The sequence below is a fragment of the Lynx rufus genome, unplaced genomic scaffold (assembly GCF_022079265.1).
Source record: "Lynx rufus isolate CCGP_SWC_20201006 ecotype Redwood Valley unplaced genomic scaffold, mLynRuf1.p SCAF_4, whole genome shotgun sequence".
Classification (NCBI taxonomy): domain Eukaryota; kingdom Metazoa; phylum Chordata; class Mammalia; order Carnivora; family Felidae; genus Lynx; species Lynx rufus.
In genome coordinates this window covers 78,295,247-78,312,425 of record NW_025814856.1, presented here as the reverse complement: position 1 = coordinate 78,312,425, position 17,179 = coordinate 78,295,247, and the positions used below count along the sequence as shown (strand labels likewise).

Below are 17,179 nucleotides of genomic sequence, written 5' to 3'. Positions count from 1 at the left end.
ATGACGCTTAACAGACTGAGCCACCTAGGCATCCCAATGACATGATTTTTTGAAATGATGAATGTCTATTAGTAAAATTCAAAAAAAAAAAAACAACAAAATACAAAAAAATCCTACAAAATCTTTTTGATTTATGGGGTAGTTGTGGCAAATGTAATGTATATTAAAACTGTGTAAAATAATGGTGTTTATATATAAACATTGGAATGATTGAGGTTCTGATGGTTATAAGTTGACTTTTTTTGCCAATCTGAATGTCCAGTGGGATACTTGAAAGCAGCGCAGGACAGAATGGTGAGATTCAGGACAGTTGTTGGTTGTGCATTGTCCACCAGATGCCAAGGACGTCCTCTGAATTACTTTGACGATTGGAAAAAAATGCCTCCACAAAATTAGAATACACTTTCTAGATGGTGATGGCACTTGCGTTGCAAATCTCTGCCTTAAACACTTCAGAAAGATGTAGAAACCTAAGGGATCCCAAGAGAACAAAGACTTCCCAACATTTCAGATCAGAAACTACTAGTGCTGTGATTTCATTGTCTCAAGAGCCTGGAGAGAGCAAGAGGGGAATGTCTACTCTATTTTTGCTGCAAGGCTGAGATAGGTTTTTTTGCCTTCCTCATGTCTTTGTTTGCCTGCACTATCTCTTCTCAGCATTCCTGGGGTGGAAATGTTTTGCACTCTCTCTGTTCTCTGTCCTTGGAGTTTGCTGGGGAGGCTTTCGAAATCTAGACTAGGTTCTGAAGATGATGTGAAAAAGGGGTTTGAAAGTGTCTAAGAAAACTTTTTCCTTTATGTGGTAAATATACATAACGTTCACTTTACCCGATGAAAGGTTTTTTAATAGAAGTAATTTGTCACTTTGCAAATATATGGTTAAATTATTGTGGTATATACGTAATGGTAACTATCTCCCTTGATCAGCTGGAAAGATAGAATTTTCTGTTAACTGTAGTATTTTAATCATAGGGCTTGTGAATTGTTTCACAGAATTAATCCTGGGACGCCTGGGTGGCTCAGTCAGTTAAGCGCCCGACTTCGGCTCAGGTTATGATCTCATGGTTTGTGGGTTCAAGACCTGTGTCGGGCTCTGTGCTGACAGCTCAGAGCCTGGAGACTGTTTCCAATTCTGTATCTCCTTGTCTCTCTGTCTGTCCCTCCCCTGCTCATGCTCGGTCTCTCCCTCTCAAAAATAAACAAACATTTAAAAAATTTAAACTTTGAAAAAAAATTAATCCTTGGTAACAGTGGGAATCCACATGGAAGGAAATATTTACCTATTATTGTGTGATTTCAGGAATTAGCAATTTTGCTTTCTCTTTTCTCTGAGGCAGCATTTTGGTGCTAGATGTGCCTCGGTTCACATTCTCCAGCTCTGCCACAGAGTGGCTTTGTGATCTAAAGCAAATGAGTATCTCTGAGCTTTACTGTAAAAATGTCCTCATCAGTAATATGGCCACGCTGATATTTAATACAGTTGTTGCAAGGGTTCCTGTAAAACATTTGACACAGTTTTGTTCTAGTACAAGTTCCTACGCATCCACATTTTTCATGGAGTATAACCACGGTGCAGATAAAATTTTTGTCTTCTTAACGAATTTTTTTTGAGTTTATTTATTTATTTTGAGAGCACGAGTGAGTGGGGGAGGGGTAGAGAGAGAGAGAATGGGTGCTGCAGCCCAGAGAGATCATGACCTGAGCTGAAACCAAGGGTCGGACTCTTAACTGACTGAGCCCCTCTGGGTACCCCTTTCTTTGTCTTCTTTTTTAACTTGACCTATTTCCATAGTGTGAACAATTTTTATAATTACTGTTTTGAAGTATTAAAAAGTATTATAGCATATAATGACATTTTGCCACGAAATATACTGTGGACATGATGTCCTTTCTGTGTATAATATGAACCTTAACCTTACCTGCTTATCTCAAGAAATAAAGCTCTTGAAAACCTCACTTCTTGCCATAACTGTTAGCAAAAGCAGGAGGAAACAACAGGCCTGAGTTGAGTCTGGGCAGTGGGCCCATCGTAGGCTTCCCAGGTGAGAGATGCACGTCCACACACCACCCTTTAGTATGCCATTTTGGAGGCCTTGACCTCCGGGCTGCACAGAAATGATCAGAACTATAAATATTAAATCTGAGAATACCAAAGATATACTGTGCTTCACTTCATAATGATTTCAGTGTAAATGAGCATTTTTCATTTTGTCTCCTCTTTTTTTTTTTCATTGTGAAAGTGATGCTGCTACATAGAAGTCTCCTGTCGACCAAGAAAGAATCCACTGAAGGTTTAAGCAGACAGACATTTATTTGGGCTAATTAGAATTGCAATTCAGGAAGCACAGATTCAGGGAGAAACCCGAATCCTAGGTTGTTGCTGGATCCAAGGAGGTCAAAGGACAAGGTAGAGTTATCAGTCAGAGGGCCAAGGGTATAGTTCTTGTTCAGGTCCTCTGTGCAGCACAGGGATTGAAACTAAATTACCTGGGATTGGTTGGGTTAATATGCAGATAAGGGGTTGAGTTTGTTCAACTGCATTGGCTCCTTTTGAAGTGCAGAGTGAGGTGAATTCTGGTGTCCCCTTGAGGAGGAAGTTCACACCCAGCTGAGGGCTTGCAGCTGGCCAAAAGGGTTTTTTTCCTTAAAGGTCATGGTTTTTCTGATGAGGTCGTGCATAGATTCCTCCTCCTCTGTGGCCCCCCAGCTCTGTTTTGAAAAGAGACTCTGTTAGCTAGGCTTGTTTCCTGTATTTTGAAATCTCCTTTTATAAGACATTGATTTTTCTTTCCCTAGTAGTATTTCTGTTAGATAAATCTCTAAAAGTGGAGACACACACAAACCCTGCATGGTCCTTGATGTGATTGCCAAGTTGTTTCCAAAGATATTATGTAGATTTACATAGAGATCCCTAGTCAAGTAGTTTCAGCCATCCAAAACTTGGGATTTTTTAAAATTTAAAGTGTTTTGTGGGAGACTAATTTAACAGGTGAAATTTTAATTTTAATTTCTTGGCTACTAGTGAATTTAAACATTTAATTTTCATATATTTGTGACACTTCCTTTTGCATTATTTATTCTTATTTTTCCTCTATTAACTTATGTAATAATATGTATAATAATATGTAATCATATTGTTTTGTTTTTTTCTTTTAGCTCCGGTAATAAACCGATTCACAAGGCGCGCCTCAGGTAAGCCAGCCTGTATTGTGATTTTACTTATTAATGGTGACATTTCTTAACTAATAATAGTGGTATTGGACAAGAAGGTATGGTGAGAATAATTACTATGGAGTAATGATTTATTTGTCGGTTATTTTCCCTGAAAACAACCATGTGATGTAATCAAGAACTAGGAAATAATTGGAAATGTACTCTCAGTGTTTAAACTTATAATCAGACGGTGCATTGGAGCTAATGCACCTTTTTTTTTTTTAAAGGAAATCCCAGTTTCTTTATTATTGAAAACCATCAACTGGTTGTTGGAAGTAGGAGACTAAGTGAAACCTCATACCTGCCCAAGGGCCTTCTCCTGAGCCCCACCATACAAAGGAACGTCTCAAACCTATGCCCTTTCCTCCCAAACTCCAAAAATTAGGGGGATTATTCAAAACTATCTCCAATGAGTAAACTCAGTGGTTAAAGGTTTCTTCTGGGGACCAGTGACAAAGTTAGCCTTATTAATGAAGGCCACAGACCAAGCCAGAAATGCCTAAAGAAGTAAGGGTCCTTGAGGGAAAAATCCTAGTACAGACTCCATACCTAGGCATTTTCTGTTAGGTTTAATATAATCTAGGCAGACTGTGCAGGTCCACTAAGAGGAAGGATGAAAACACTGCCCGGTGGAGACATGTGAGTGGTGGACAGCAGCTGATACTCTGACCCAAGCTTGGAAGGCAAGCATTTCCTCCTCCATCATCAGAGATCTCTCCCTTCTTCCAGTGAAAGTTGGCCACAGCAGTGGAGGCCTTCCCAGAGGGTTCCTGTCAATTCCCTGAAAGCCTCCTTAAAATCAGAAACAGCACCCTGCCTAACTGAGGCAGAGCCAAAGGGAAAACATAAATAAAAGGCCCAGGCCTCAGGCAGGGCCTGTGGTTAAGGAAGGGGCAGGACCTCAAAGGTGAGGAAGCACTGACAAGGCAGGGATTCTATTTGTCCTTCTTGCTTTCCCATCTGGCGCTTCGGTGGTGGTTGGGGCCACAGGCTGCTCCTCAGGGATGTGATCTCCAGCCTTTGATAGCTTCTTGGCCCTTTGATACGGCTCATTCAAGTTGAATTCTCGGATCACATTCTCCTCAGAAGGTGCAAGAGACAGCTCATCCTTTTTTGTCTATCTGTGGCCGCCACATGACCTCCTTGCCACCTTGGAACAGGATCAGAGTAGGGAGCTGCTTGGTGAGGGGCGACATGCTCACTTTGTACCATGTACTAACATCAGTGTAGCATCCAACGTCCACCTTCCCCAAATTTAGCCCTGTACAGTTGTACTTGAGGGGAGGTAAGTATAGATAGGAGCAAACGACTGGCAGTCATTAGACCAATTGGCAAAGAACTCCACAATCTAGGTGACCCTCCTTTTCCACTCCAGCTCTTCATCAATGGTTTTGTCATTGAAGTACTTGATATACTCAGGGCCCATATCCGGCTGGGGGGGGGGGCTTGCATGTCATCAGGAACACTATGCGAAGTGTGATGTAAAGCAGGCCCATACGAAAATCCAGACGGAAGAAAAGAATTGCATTGGCCACTTTACTAAACATGAAGTTGTTGCCTGTATGTTGCTCCACAGCGATAGATCTGTGGTTCTTCGTCATCCTGGTGGCACTGAGGAACATCAGGACCTCTCCTTCTTTCCAGTCAGAGTCACACAGGTTGCCGTCTTCGCGTTGCGTGGGGAGACTCCCAATGCACCTTTTTAAATGGAGACCCTCACCCCAGTTTTATTCCTGCTCTTGATCAGTTATTGTCTACATGGTTAGCTGATGTACCAGCCACAGTTCAGAAGCAGTGATTTAGAAGATGGGTAAAGGACACCCTAGAAACAGTGGTGGATGAGAGTTTTTAAGGAGGGACAGGATAACTGAAAATACGGTGGGAGAACTTGTCGTCCTGTGGCCATTTGGAATAGGAGCTAATTGCTTTACATTTGTTAATGCCCCTGAGGCTCTTGCTGTCTTAGAGATATCATAGGAACCGAATGCCTAGTCACAGTGATAGACCTTCGCCACTCACGAGTGCTTGAATTAGATTCTTGGTACGGTGCACTACCTGCATTGGTAGGGAATACTGGACACAGTTGAGAACATTTCTGTCCAAAATGGTTTAAGTAAAGTGAGTTTGGGCATTGAAGCGGATCAACTATTTGGGAAAGTTACTTCCGTGGAGTGCCTTCTTCTCTGAAGACAAATGACACTGCTAGGTTTGATTTGAGAAAATTACTCTTTCTTTTAAATATGACTAGAATTTTTTTGTTGTTGTTGAAAAACATAAGGTAGATGTTTCAGACACATCATTTTTGACATTTACATAACACAGATGAGTAATTTATTTCATAAAATCACCTCATTTCCATCTGTGCTGTAGTATTAAAGGTGTTTTAAGGTTAAGTTTTATTTTTTATCTGCTGGCAATTACTGGTACAATTTATTCTTATTCTGTAGTGACCAAATCTGTGAGGAAAGAGGCAGGGATTAAGTAGATGTGCTGTGTGGGGATAGTATCTACTTCATCCTCCTGAGCTTTTTGTATGCTGAAGACATACTTATTTTATTTTATTTTTTTTAATTAAAAAAAATTTTTTTTAAGTTTATTTATTTTTGAGACAGAGTGAGAGACAGAGCATGAACGGGAGAGGGGCAGAGAGAGAGGGAGACACAGAATCGGAAACAGGCTCCAGGCTCTGAGCCATCAGCCGAGAGCCCGACATGGGGCTCGAACTCACGGACCGCGAAATCGTGACCTGAGCTGGAGTCGGATGCTTAACCACCCAAGCCACCCAGGCGCCCCAAAGACATACTTATTTTAAATGTTGCAAACAAAGAGCGAATTGTAATGGCTTTTGTGGGATGAGGAATTATGCTTTATGTCAGCAAGGCATCGGACGTTATCCCAGAGTAGATCCATCAAGTGTGAAGGTGCTCCAGTGCAGGGATGTAGTCTTTTATGAGCAGTGGTGGCAAAAGAGAGGAGCAATAAGATGGAATCTGTAGTGTGGTACCTTTTCTTCTTGTAAAATTCTTTCCACAGCCACATAGTTTAGGAGTTTTAGATTAAATTGTCTCCTTTTCTGTATCATACTGTGTGATATGAGACATTTATATCTGGGCAAGTTGCATTAGTGTTTGTTGTACAGTATACTTATCATCAACTGATAAATCAGGGGCTCCAGCATGTAGGTAAATTTTGAAGCACCATTATTTTCGTATCTCTACCACCACTAAGTCTGTGTCTGGTGTATCTTGGGAAGACTTGGTTGGAAATGTAGAGAAGGTGGAATGCCAGCAAAGAAACACTCATTAAAGTCAAACGTTGTGCTTATTCCTAGAATCACGGGCAATAGGAAATGTCAGGAAACAATCTGACTTAAAGAAAAACAAACAGGATGATGTCAAGCTTAAGGGTTGCACTATGTACAGCAATAAGCCTCAAAAGGAGTAAAAATTGTTACCCTAGTAATATAACATGCTGAAACTCATTATGAGAATGAATCTTGACATGGAAGGAAAAGACGACCAGCTTTTGGAGACCCCCTGTGCTAAGCATTTTATGTACATCTTCAGTCTTTCAGGCAAGGAAAATAAAATTATATTTACTACCTTAGATAAAAAGAGCAGTGCTATAAGAAGGAAAAAAAGGAATGGGACCTGTTAATCATCTACATGTCTGTAATTTATTTGACTTTCTAATTTTTTTAAAGAAGTTTGTCTAAAACTATTCCAGGAAAGAAGAATATTCGAACAGTCTTAAGCCATCCCGAGGAGGAAATTCTGTAGTTCTCTTTGTTAATTTAGTGGCTGAAAGTAACTTAATTTAGTAGTAGAGATATATGTCAGTTTGTTTTAAAGTATCATTTCCTGAAAATAATAAATGTCTACTTAAAATGTAGAACTTCATACTTGGTCATTAACAATAATTCTTAGGATATCTTTTTCTGATGGAGTTTTATTTCAGAAATAAATTTTCTTTTCAGAAATAAACTATAAAACTTATGTAAGACCTTGAATTTCGAAAAAAAAATAAGTCAGGTAAAATCAACCAGAAGCTTATGTGATATGAGTTTTTTTCTTATTCACTATTTTTAAATAATAATTACAACAGTAACTCTTGTGTAACATGATATAACATGCTATGGGTATTGCTAGGTAATCAGTTGCTGTTGATTGAGTGAAAACAGAGAATATGTTACAATATATTTCTCAACTTGTGGCTGAGTTCTCTAAATCTTTTAGGTTTTGGCTTTTGCTATTCATACTCCATCTTTCAAAAATGAATATTTCAACCTGAGTAATTGGAATAGAACATTTCTCCTTTTTGTGTCTTTTTCATTTATTATAGTTCATGAGGATGAGGCAATGCTTATGTTAAAAAAGTATTTAACAAATACATCATTTAGGATCATTTTGGAGTGCCTGGGTGGCTCAGTCAGTTGAGTATCCAGCTTCAGCTCAGGTCATGATCTCGTGGTTCATGAGTATTGAGCTCTGTGTTGGGCTCTGTGCTGACAGCTCAGAGCCTGGAGCCTGCTTCGGATTCTGTGTCTGTCTCCCTCTCTCTCTGCTCCTCCCCTGCTCGTGCTCTGTCTCTCTCTATCTCTCAAAAATAAATAAACATTAAAAAAATTATTTAGGATCGTTTTTGTACCTTAAACAACACTGTTTCTGCTCAACTCTCTTCATATGTTTTTAGTGCCTGCCTACAAACCTGTCAGTTTTTATTTCTATACGTAGAAGGAATCTGTATCACCTAGCAATTTTCTAACAAAATTCCTAGAGTCTTTAAGAGCATGTAGAGGTTTCACGGCTTCATAAGCTGGTTTTCCACTAGGTACGGGAATGAAAGGAGTACAGTATGGGATGATTAGTGGAAACCCAGATGGGTGTTCGATTGGTTCAGTTCTGCAAAACATGACTGGAACTGTCAGGTGTCTTCCAAAATCCAAATGAAACATATCTTTGATATCTTCCTGACAAGCACCCCATAACCTTAATTTTATCATTTTTAAAAATTTTTATTTTTATTGAGATACAGTCGACATATGACGTGTGTGTATTTAAGGTGTACAGTGTGTTGTGGCACATGGGTGGCTCAGTTGGTTGAGTGTCTGGCTCTTGATTTTGGCTCAGGTCATGATCTCAGAAATTGAGTCCACGTCAGGCTGTGCACTGACAGTGTGGAGCTTGCTTGGGATTCTCTCTAGCTGTCTCTATGCTCCTCCCCCACTTGTACTTGTGCTCTCTCTCAAAATAAACCAAACAAAAAAATTAAGGTGTAAGATGTGTTGATTTGATATATTTGTATGATGTAACATGATTACCCATAGCCTTATTTTTAAGCAGTACCCTGTGATCCTAGTTTCGAGCAAAAGAAATCCTACTTTTGTTCTTTTTTTTTAACCCATTTCTGCTCTTCATCATCACTTCTTATCGGGACATCTTTTTTTAAGTACACAGAAGTCATACATAATCTATTTTATAATAACATGAGCTATTATGCGATTATATGTAACACACATAAAATTAACATAAAATACACATAATCTATTTTAGAATTTTGATGGCATTAACATTGACTGTTTGGAGTATTTTGGAAGATTTTTCTTCTTGGTGGAAAAATGGCAATATACCGTTTATTCTCATTATTAAAAATTAATGGTAGCAGTAGACACAGTCATTTGAAGAGTAAAACTTTACACAGACAGCAGCAGTCCTGTTGCATTGTTGTTCATCTAGTATATTATATGAGAAAGACTCTAGAGTGTGGGATTTCACAGACTTGAGTTCAGATCACCTGTTTACTGTTTGAATTTGCATGTAAATTATTTACCACCTTGAGTTTTACTTTTTTCTTTTCATTTTCTTTCAGTTTGGGATAACAGCTATAGTCAGTCTTGTTACGATGGTTAAGCTAGATGATTTTTATAAAGCGGAGTGTCTAGGCTGTCAAAAATGTTAGCGGTCAACTGTCTTTTCTGCACATAGTTTAAAACAAAACAAAACAAAACAAAACAATAAAACCCTCAGTGCTGTGCCCTAGCCTGTCATAAATAAGCCTTGGGGCATCACAGCACTATTGGATATCATTCCTTAATATGGGTCATCTCTTTTTACTGTTTTCACATTATGGCTTTTAAAAAGATTATAATGGTTTTCCTCTGTGGGTTTGTCTCTGAATTGAAGAAAAAAGAAAAAAAAGAAATTTCTCTTTACTCTTGAGATAGTGCCTTGCAGTATGAAGTCAGACCTCTCTCTGATTTTGTTTAACCCCAGGATTTTACTTTGAAAAAAGTCAAGCCTATAGAAGAGTTTGAAGAATAGTTCAGTGAACACTTTTCTCTAGATTTCCCACTTGTTCCTATTTGACCCTTCTCCTTGCTTTCGTACACACGCTCATACCCACACTTTGTTTTTTTACTGAACCTTTTAGGAATTATGAATACTTCATGTGTATCTGCTAAGAACAAGGTCATTGTTCTGCATAATAGTACACTCAAGGAATTTAACCTTGGTACAGTGCTGTTATCTAATATATACAGTCCAGTGTCCTCAGTTGTCTTGGTATTTCCTCTCTTCCTGTATAAAGGATAGCCAAGCTTATTCAAGGATTTTATGTTGCTTTTAACTGTCATGACTCCGTTTTTCTGATCTTTTACAAACTGACTCCCTAAAATTTTTGAAAGCTGCTTGCTTGCTTGCTTGCTTTCTTTCTTTCTTTCTTTTTTTCTTTCTTTTTGCAGTTCTGGAGGTTATCCATATCAATGAAACTGTTCCCTGTATCACCAGTTGTGAAGTCTTAGCTCACATGGGCATGTCCACTGTCTGGTCACAGTGCCCTGTTGGTGACCGTGAAGCGTTTGCATCAAGTACTGCTTTATTTAGTACCGCTTTCACGGATACTGTTGAGCATTACTTGCTCTAATACATAATTATTTCTTATAACAGAAGTGAAAATGGAACTCCAAATTATGAATTTGGTAATTTTCTTTTCTCATGTAGATAATTAGCCACTTTTCAATTTTTAACCATCATAAGAGCATTGAATTTTGTAGTGTATTTTTAACAGAGCTAAAGTTTTATAATTTTCTCTATGTTGGCATTTAGAGTAATTCAGAGGTGAAATTAAAGTCTTTAAATTTCACACACCCACTGTGTAAAATGATATATTAAAAACTCAGTAAAATCACCAAAAACAGAAAATGATTAGTCCTCAGGAAAGTAGTGAAATAGCTAAAGTTCGGATCTTTTATTGAATCCAATTCAGGGGACATATGTTTCCTTGATTTAGGGAACATATGCTTCCTTTTGTTTTGTTGTAGAAATACTGTGTGGCTTTGGTGTTCATTGTTTTCTTTCTTTCAAGTTCTGTGATGAGAGCTTTTAACCCCCGTATTTTTTTTTCCAGAGGTCATTCTCATGTTGTCCAACTAATTTGCTGGAGTGCATATATCTACGTTAATACTTTATTTTTGAACTGAATTTTGGAAGCTCATTTCAAGCTTGCTAATCACGAACACTACATAATGCATACAAGGAGGATGCTGCTTTAATTAATTCACTAATTCATTCTGCAGACATCTGCTGCGTCCCTCCTGTGTGCCAGGCATAGTGCTAGGGATGCCAGAAGATATGATGCGGCCCTTCGGAAGTTCACAGCCTAGCAGGGAAGCTGGCTGTGACTGTGGGTGGGGAATACCGTAAGAGCCACAAAGGGAAAGGGAGAAAACATACAGTTCTTCCAGCACAGCTCACAGAAAGGATGCTGGTCGCTAGAGCTTGTAACATGAGTTTCAACAGGAGAACAAGGGGAGTATCTGTGCATTGTCACTAAGAGCTACCTGTTTTTATCATAAAGTCCTTTCTCCTCGGATGGTGCTCTCTTCTTACCCGGCAGCAAGTACCTTGTGGCGTGGAGTAAACAGCTGCCTAAGGCTGTGGACAGCAGGGGCTTAAGGCCAGGATTTATTTCTGTGTTTAACTCACCATTCCTTCAAAATTTAGTGTCTCTCTTATCAGAAGAGACAGGATAGGCTCTGGATTCAGGGGGACCTGGGTTGAAATACCAGCTTTGCTACTCACATATCCACTTATTAAAAGTGTGTGTGTGGTGGTGGAGGTGGGGGGTGCCTGGGTAGCTCAGTCGGTTAATCATCCAACTTCTACTCAGGTCATGATATCACGGTTTGTGGGTTCCAGCCCCGCATCGGGCTCTGTGCTGACAGCTCGGAGCCTGGTGCCTGCTTTGAATTCTGTGTCTCCTTCTCTCTCTAACCCTCCCCTACTTGCGCTCTGTCTCTCTCTCAAAAATAAATAATAAACATTTTTTTAAAAAGTGTGGCGGGGGGAGGAGGGGCGGGGGGCTTCATCCCCTTATTAAGGCTCAGTTTCTCCAGGTATAAAATGGGATAATACACATCTCATAAGATTATCTTAGTGATGAAACAGTAGATAATCCGTGAAAAACACAACACAGTATTCTCTCCAGTTTGGTTTCACAGTATGAGCCTATGGTCCAGATGTGTCTTCTGGATAGACAGGGCTTCCCGGAGTCTGGACTGGATGTGAAGGTAGGTCAGAATAGCTTGTGGACTGCAAAGCTTGACACGGAGAATTCGTTGGAAAGATGACATCTAGGGGCAAGGCTGAAATCAAGAGGCAGACGGTTTAACTGAGGCAGCGGGATGAAACCAGAGGGGCCAGCAGTGGGCAAGGGGGAGTGAAATGAGGGGGTGGAAAGTGGACCTAGAGAGTTCTCTGAGATGCCAGAGCACAGCACCCCCCGACCTCCCCCCCCCAAACACACACACAACTGGGCTCTTTGTCTAGGCTTCTCCCTCTGATGGGGTGGAAGTGGTTTTAAGCCACTTTATGCCCTTGTTACCTTCCTGTGCCCAGACCAATGTTGAAATGGATTCTCGCCTGTGATGCGTTACGAATAAAACCAAGTGAGCAGTGGAAGTACTGCTCCTGTCTCTTCACGGCCTCTCCCCTCTCCTCCTCGCTGCTCCAACAGTACTGATTTACTGACACTTTTTAAGCATGCCATGTGCTCGCATACCTTAGCATGCTGTGGTAAAGAGAGCCCGGTGGGATCCATGGGCAGTGTTGAGTCTCTGGTTCTTTTTGGTTAGGCCCAGGCATGCCGATAGACATCTCAAGGCCAATGAGAAAGTCTGTGTCTCTTGAACTTAATTGCATTTTCTTCAAAATCCTCCTTGCACCCTCCAGGGAAGGGAGAAAGGAAGGCAGTAGTAAGAAGCATGATCTGCAGTTCAGGGCAGGGGGGCGGGGGCAGGGCAGGGTTTCTTTCTGCTCCCAGGGTGGTCTGTCTTCACACCAGCAGATATAGAGGGACTTGGCAGATGGCTTGGGAAGCCTTTGTAGCCCATTGGGTCTCTCGTGTGTCCTGGTTCACTGCCAGCTGCCTTGTAGACCAGACATGAGTAGCTAGAATGCAAAGCATTCTCTGATTGTGATCAGAGGTTAGGTCACTGCTCCCCAAACTCTGTGTGTGGAGGGAGGATGAGTCTCCCTGCCCCCAGTCCATTGCAGGCCAGTACTTTTGTAAAGTAGGGTAAACTTGCCACTGTAGCATCAAATGCCATAATAGACCCTAAACACCCCACTCTGTGTTCCTTTCCCTGTGGACTGCTGGCTTCGGGGGCCATGACCTCGGTGAGCTCTGTAGGAGATAGGCGTGTTCTCCCAAAATGTTTTTATGAAGGAAAAGTGTACATTTACTCAAAAATCACTGATTATCAAAACCAAAAACCTTTTTTTTACTCCTTTGGCATTTTGTGAGAACTGCCTGAGTGTGAACGGTGCTCTTTGGAGTGGTGGAATGGTGGGGCCCTGCCCCAGGCCACGGGGACACATGTCGCTGCCTGTACCTGGCACCCGCCTGTTCACCTGTTCATCTGAAACTCCAGAGGCTCCCCTTCTCTGGCTTTCCTATAACTCTTCCCCCAACTATGTCCCCTACCCCTCAGTATTATTTCTTTCTTTCTGGATGTCACCTGTAGGTAGGGTAGGTACTCAATGCTCCTGTTACACGTGTTTACACACGTCATTTGTGTTTATACATCATTTGATGCTGTGGTTTGTTGTTCACAATTAATGAATTGAGAGGAGAGGGCATTTGTAGATGAAGTCAAAGAAAAAGCAGGGTGAGATGTGAGGAAGCGGGAGCCATATGTAGCAGGATGGAAAGATTTGGCCAGACGTGCACAATGAAGTTTAAGATTCCTAAGGGAAGGACCAGTATAGGTGTGGTTATGGTTGAGACTGAAGCTCAAAACACTTGAGGATGGGCAAAACTCGAGTAGAAAAAGCATGGAGCCAGATACCAATCAGGAGGGGCGCCTGAACCCGTGAATCTCAGAAGAGCCCCCCACGTTGGCCTGGGAGTACCAGGTAGCCGTGTGGATGCCCACTTGGGGGGGGCATGAGAGTCCCTTACTGTCTGTTGGGGTTCTGCTGTGTGCAGGGAGTGGGGCTTTCTCAGTGAGGTGGTGTTCTTGGGGGAAGAGCCTGGTTTCAGCTGAGGGGGGATATGTTGGGAATGCTTTGTAAAAGCACTTGAGGGTGTGAGGACAGTGTTGGAAAAGAGGGTGGGAATGGATGGGAGAAATCCCCAGGTCAGCAGTTACTATTGCCAGGCACTGTACAGTTACCATTGCTAGACATCGGTTACAGCAGCAAATGCTCCCGGACCCGAAGATGGTACAGTCCAATGGGGGAGGCTTAAAGGAGTGTAGAGATGAAACTGGGGAGAAGGTGGTTGTCTGGAGTCTCGCACATTGTGGGTGACCAAGGTAACAGAGCAAAGAGGGCGTGGTTGGATCAAGGATCTTCAGGTCGTAATTTATTCGTTATGGATGCTTGTTTAACTAAAGTTTCTTTAAGGCTGTCTCCATCAGGTTCCCAATGAGAGCACTTTCACTGTCTGATATTTACCTTAATTACAACAGGTAATATGGTATAGAAGTGAAGACTTGGATTTGAGGTCATTCTGTAATTTCTCTCTCTCTCTCTCTCTCTTTTTTTTAAGTAGGCTTCATGCCTAGCACAGAGCCCAACATGGGTATTGAACTCACAACCCTGAGATCAAGACCTGAGCTGAGATCAAGAGTCAGACGCTTAACAGATTGAGCCATCCAGGTGCCCCCGTTCTGTCATTTCTTGGTCAGATATTCAAAGAGGGCCTAGGATGTGTTTGGCACTGGGCCTGAGGTAGACAGGCATAGTTTAGGACCTTGGTTGCACCACTTACTAGCAGTGTGACCTTGGGCAACGTAAAACACCTTCGTTAAAACTGGGTTGTAATACATGAAGAGAATGCAGGCAAAGCTCTTTCATTTTTTTTTTTTTTTTAAAGCACAATGCCTGACTCCTAGTGAGTGCTAAATAAACCTTTAGGTATCATTAGGCTCAATTTATCAAATTTTACTCTAGCAAAAATACTGTAATACTAGTATCCCTGTTGTTTTCTCCTATAATTTATCCCACTTCATTTTAATTGGCCAGAGTACATAATTCTGTGACTCTTCTACAGCCAAATCTCCTACCGCAACCTTAGATTGATATAACATTGTATCAATATTTGGGGGAGATGGGAAAGATTTCTCTCAGATGCAACATTCTTTAGCTTTTTAGTTAAAATCAGAAAAACAACTTTAGTCACCCCTAGATTCTAAGCTGTATTCTTAGACTGTTATTTTGAAAATAAATTGATCTGCCTTTTGAATTTTAACTTTTAATTTTAATCAGCTGTATATAAATGCAGGTTCCCCCACCCCCATCATCAGAAGGGACCAGCTGATTTGAGGAGCTGATTGCTAGAAAGTATTACTGTGAAGTGTGGAGACTGACTCTCTCGGTGCCAGCCGTGTATTTTATATTAGCTAATCATTTGATCATGTTTTCTGATATTTCAAAAATTAATGACACAACCTAAAACCGGAAAGTGAATCCGGATCTTCTCTTTCTTTTATCATCTTTGGCCTTGAATTGCTAAAACCAGAGAACATTGATTTCATAGTTGTTGTTTTACTAAGACAATGTAGCTACTAAACTGCCAAAAGATTAAAATACAGATTGAAGATACATTGTTTTTAGAATGGTAGAAAAGAGGGGCGCCTGCATGTCTCAGTCGGTTAAGCATCCAACTTTGGCTCAGGTCATGATCTCATGATTGGTGTGTTCAAGCCCTGCATCAGGCTCTGTGCTGACAGCACGGAGCCTGGAGCCTGCTTCAGATTCTGTGCCTCCCTCTCTCTCTCTGTCTCAAAAATAAACATTAAAAATTTTTTAAAAATGATACACAGGAGGAGCCTTCCGTATGAACAACCAAATAGTTTAAATAACTGTTGTTAGACCTGTTTCAAGGAATTGCCAATATTATCTTTATTGACCTCCATCAGAAAAGGTAGAACTGTCCCTCTCCTTAGGTGTTTTAAAACAGAATTCCAAGTTGTAGATCCCATTCGAAAACAGACGTAGATAGGGGTGCCCGGGTGGTTTAATCTGTTAAGTGCCAACTTTGGCTTAGGTCGTGATCTCGCAGGTTGTGGGTTCGAGCTCCATGTCAGGCTCTCTCTCTCAAAAATAAAATAAACATTAAAAAAAATTTAAAAACAGATGTAGATAGTTTAATATGCTTATTGCGTAACATAAAGTAACGGTACAGTCGCAAGGTTTTCCAGAAAAGGCATGTGGCTTTATGCTGCGAGGTCTTTTTCAGAGCTGAGTTTCCATCAGCTGCTGGGTGGTGATCTACAGTAAGTACTCTGGTGGCTTTCTAAAAACCACCTGCTACTTTTGGGGCACCTACCTGGCTCAGTCAGAGGAGCATGCTGAGGGTCGTGAGTTTGAACCCCATGTTGGGGGTAAAGATTACTAAGGAAAATAAACTTTAAAAAAAGTAAATAGGGACGCCTGGGTGGCTCAGTCAGTTGAGCGTCCGACTTTGGCTCAGGTCATGATCTCACGGTTTGTGAATTTGAGCCCCTTGTTGGGCTCTGTGCTGACAGCTCAGAGCCTGGAGCCTGCTTCAGATTCCGTGTCTCCGTTTCTCTCTGTCCCTCCCCCACTCATGCGCTCTCTCTCTCTCTCTCTCTCTCTCTCTCAAAAATAAACATAAAAAAAATTTAAAGCGGCGCCTGGGTGGCTCAGTCGGTTAAGCGTCCGACTTTGGCTCAGGTCATGATCTCACAGTCTGTGAGTTCAAGCCTCGCATCGGGTCCTGTACTGACAACTCAGAGCCTGGAGCTGCTTTGGATTCTGTGTCTCCCTCTCTCTCTGCCCCTCCCCTGCTCATCCGCTGTCTCTCTCACTCTCAAAAATGAATAAATGTTAAAAAATTTTTTAAAGACTAAAAACTAAATAAATAAAAATAAACTGCTACTTTCACATTACCTTTTTATGTGATCGTTTCACTTTATTCAAATTTTTTGGCCCTTTTAGAGTGTTGATTTTCTTTCTTCAGTACATTTACATGAAAGGGGCAGTTTATATTTCTTAGACTGATGGGTATTCTTGGAATTAGAGTGATGGGAATGCTTACAATCCAGAATTACATTTTTACTGATTAAAAAGTAAACCTTAGTATTGTATCACATAGGCAATTAAGTTCAAAGTTAAATGAAAGTAAAATTTTTCTGTAGTAAAATCATCTCTTTAGAAGGGAGTCTGGTTGGTGGGACTAAAGTCTCTTGGATGGTTGTTACATAGCTGTAGGAGAGGCACACTGTCTGTCCCACCCTGGACAGGGTCACATCTACCACATCCCACCCTGGATGGAGTCACACACTGTACAACGTCCCACCCTGGACAGAGTCACAATGTATGTCCCATTCTGGACAGATTCTGAGGCCACGATCCTTATATGTTTTTTGTTTTTTTTCTAATGTTTATTTTTGAGAGAGAGAGAGAGAGAGAGAGACAGAGCATGAGCGGGGGAGGGGCAG

General features: G+C 41.1%; 1 protein-coding gene and 1 pseudogene across 3 annotated transcripts in view; one reads left to right on the top strand and one right to left on the bottom strand.

Annotated features, from left to right (window-relative positions):
- Positions 1 to 17,179, top strand: part of PRKAR2B (protein kinase cAMP-dependent type II regulatory subunit beta) — a 103,824-nt gene that overhangs the window by 25,284 nt on the left and 61,361 nt on the right. For all 3 annotated transcript variants that reach the window (XM_047094814.1, XM_047094813.1, XM_047094812.1), the window contains exon 2: positions 3,157 to 3,192. In XM_047094814.1, coding sequence (XP_046950770.1) covers positions 3,157 to 3,192 — 36 coding nt within the window. The remainder of the gene's footprint in view (positions 1 to 3,156; positions 3,193 to 17,179) is intronic.
- On the bottom strand, positions 4,115 to 4,850 carry LOC124525021 (thioredoxin-related transmembrane protein 2-like; annotated as a pseudogene).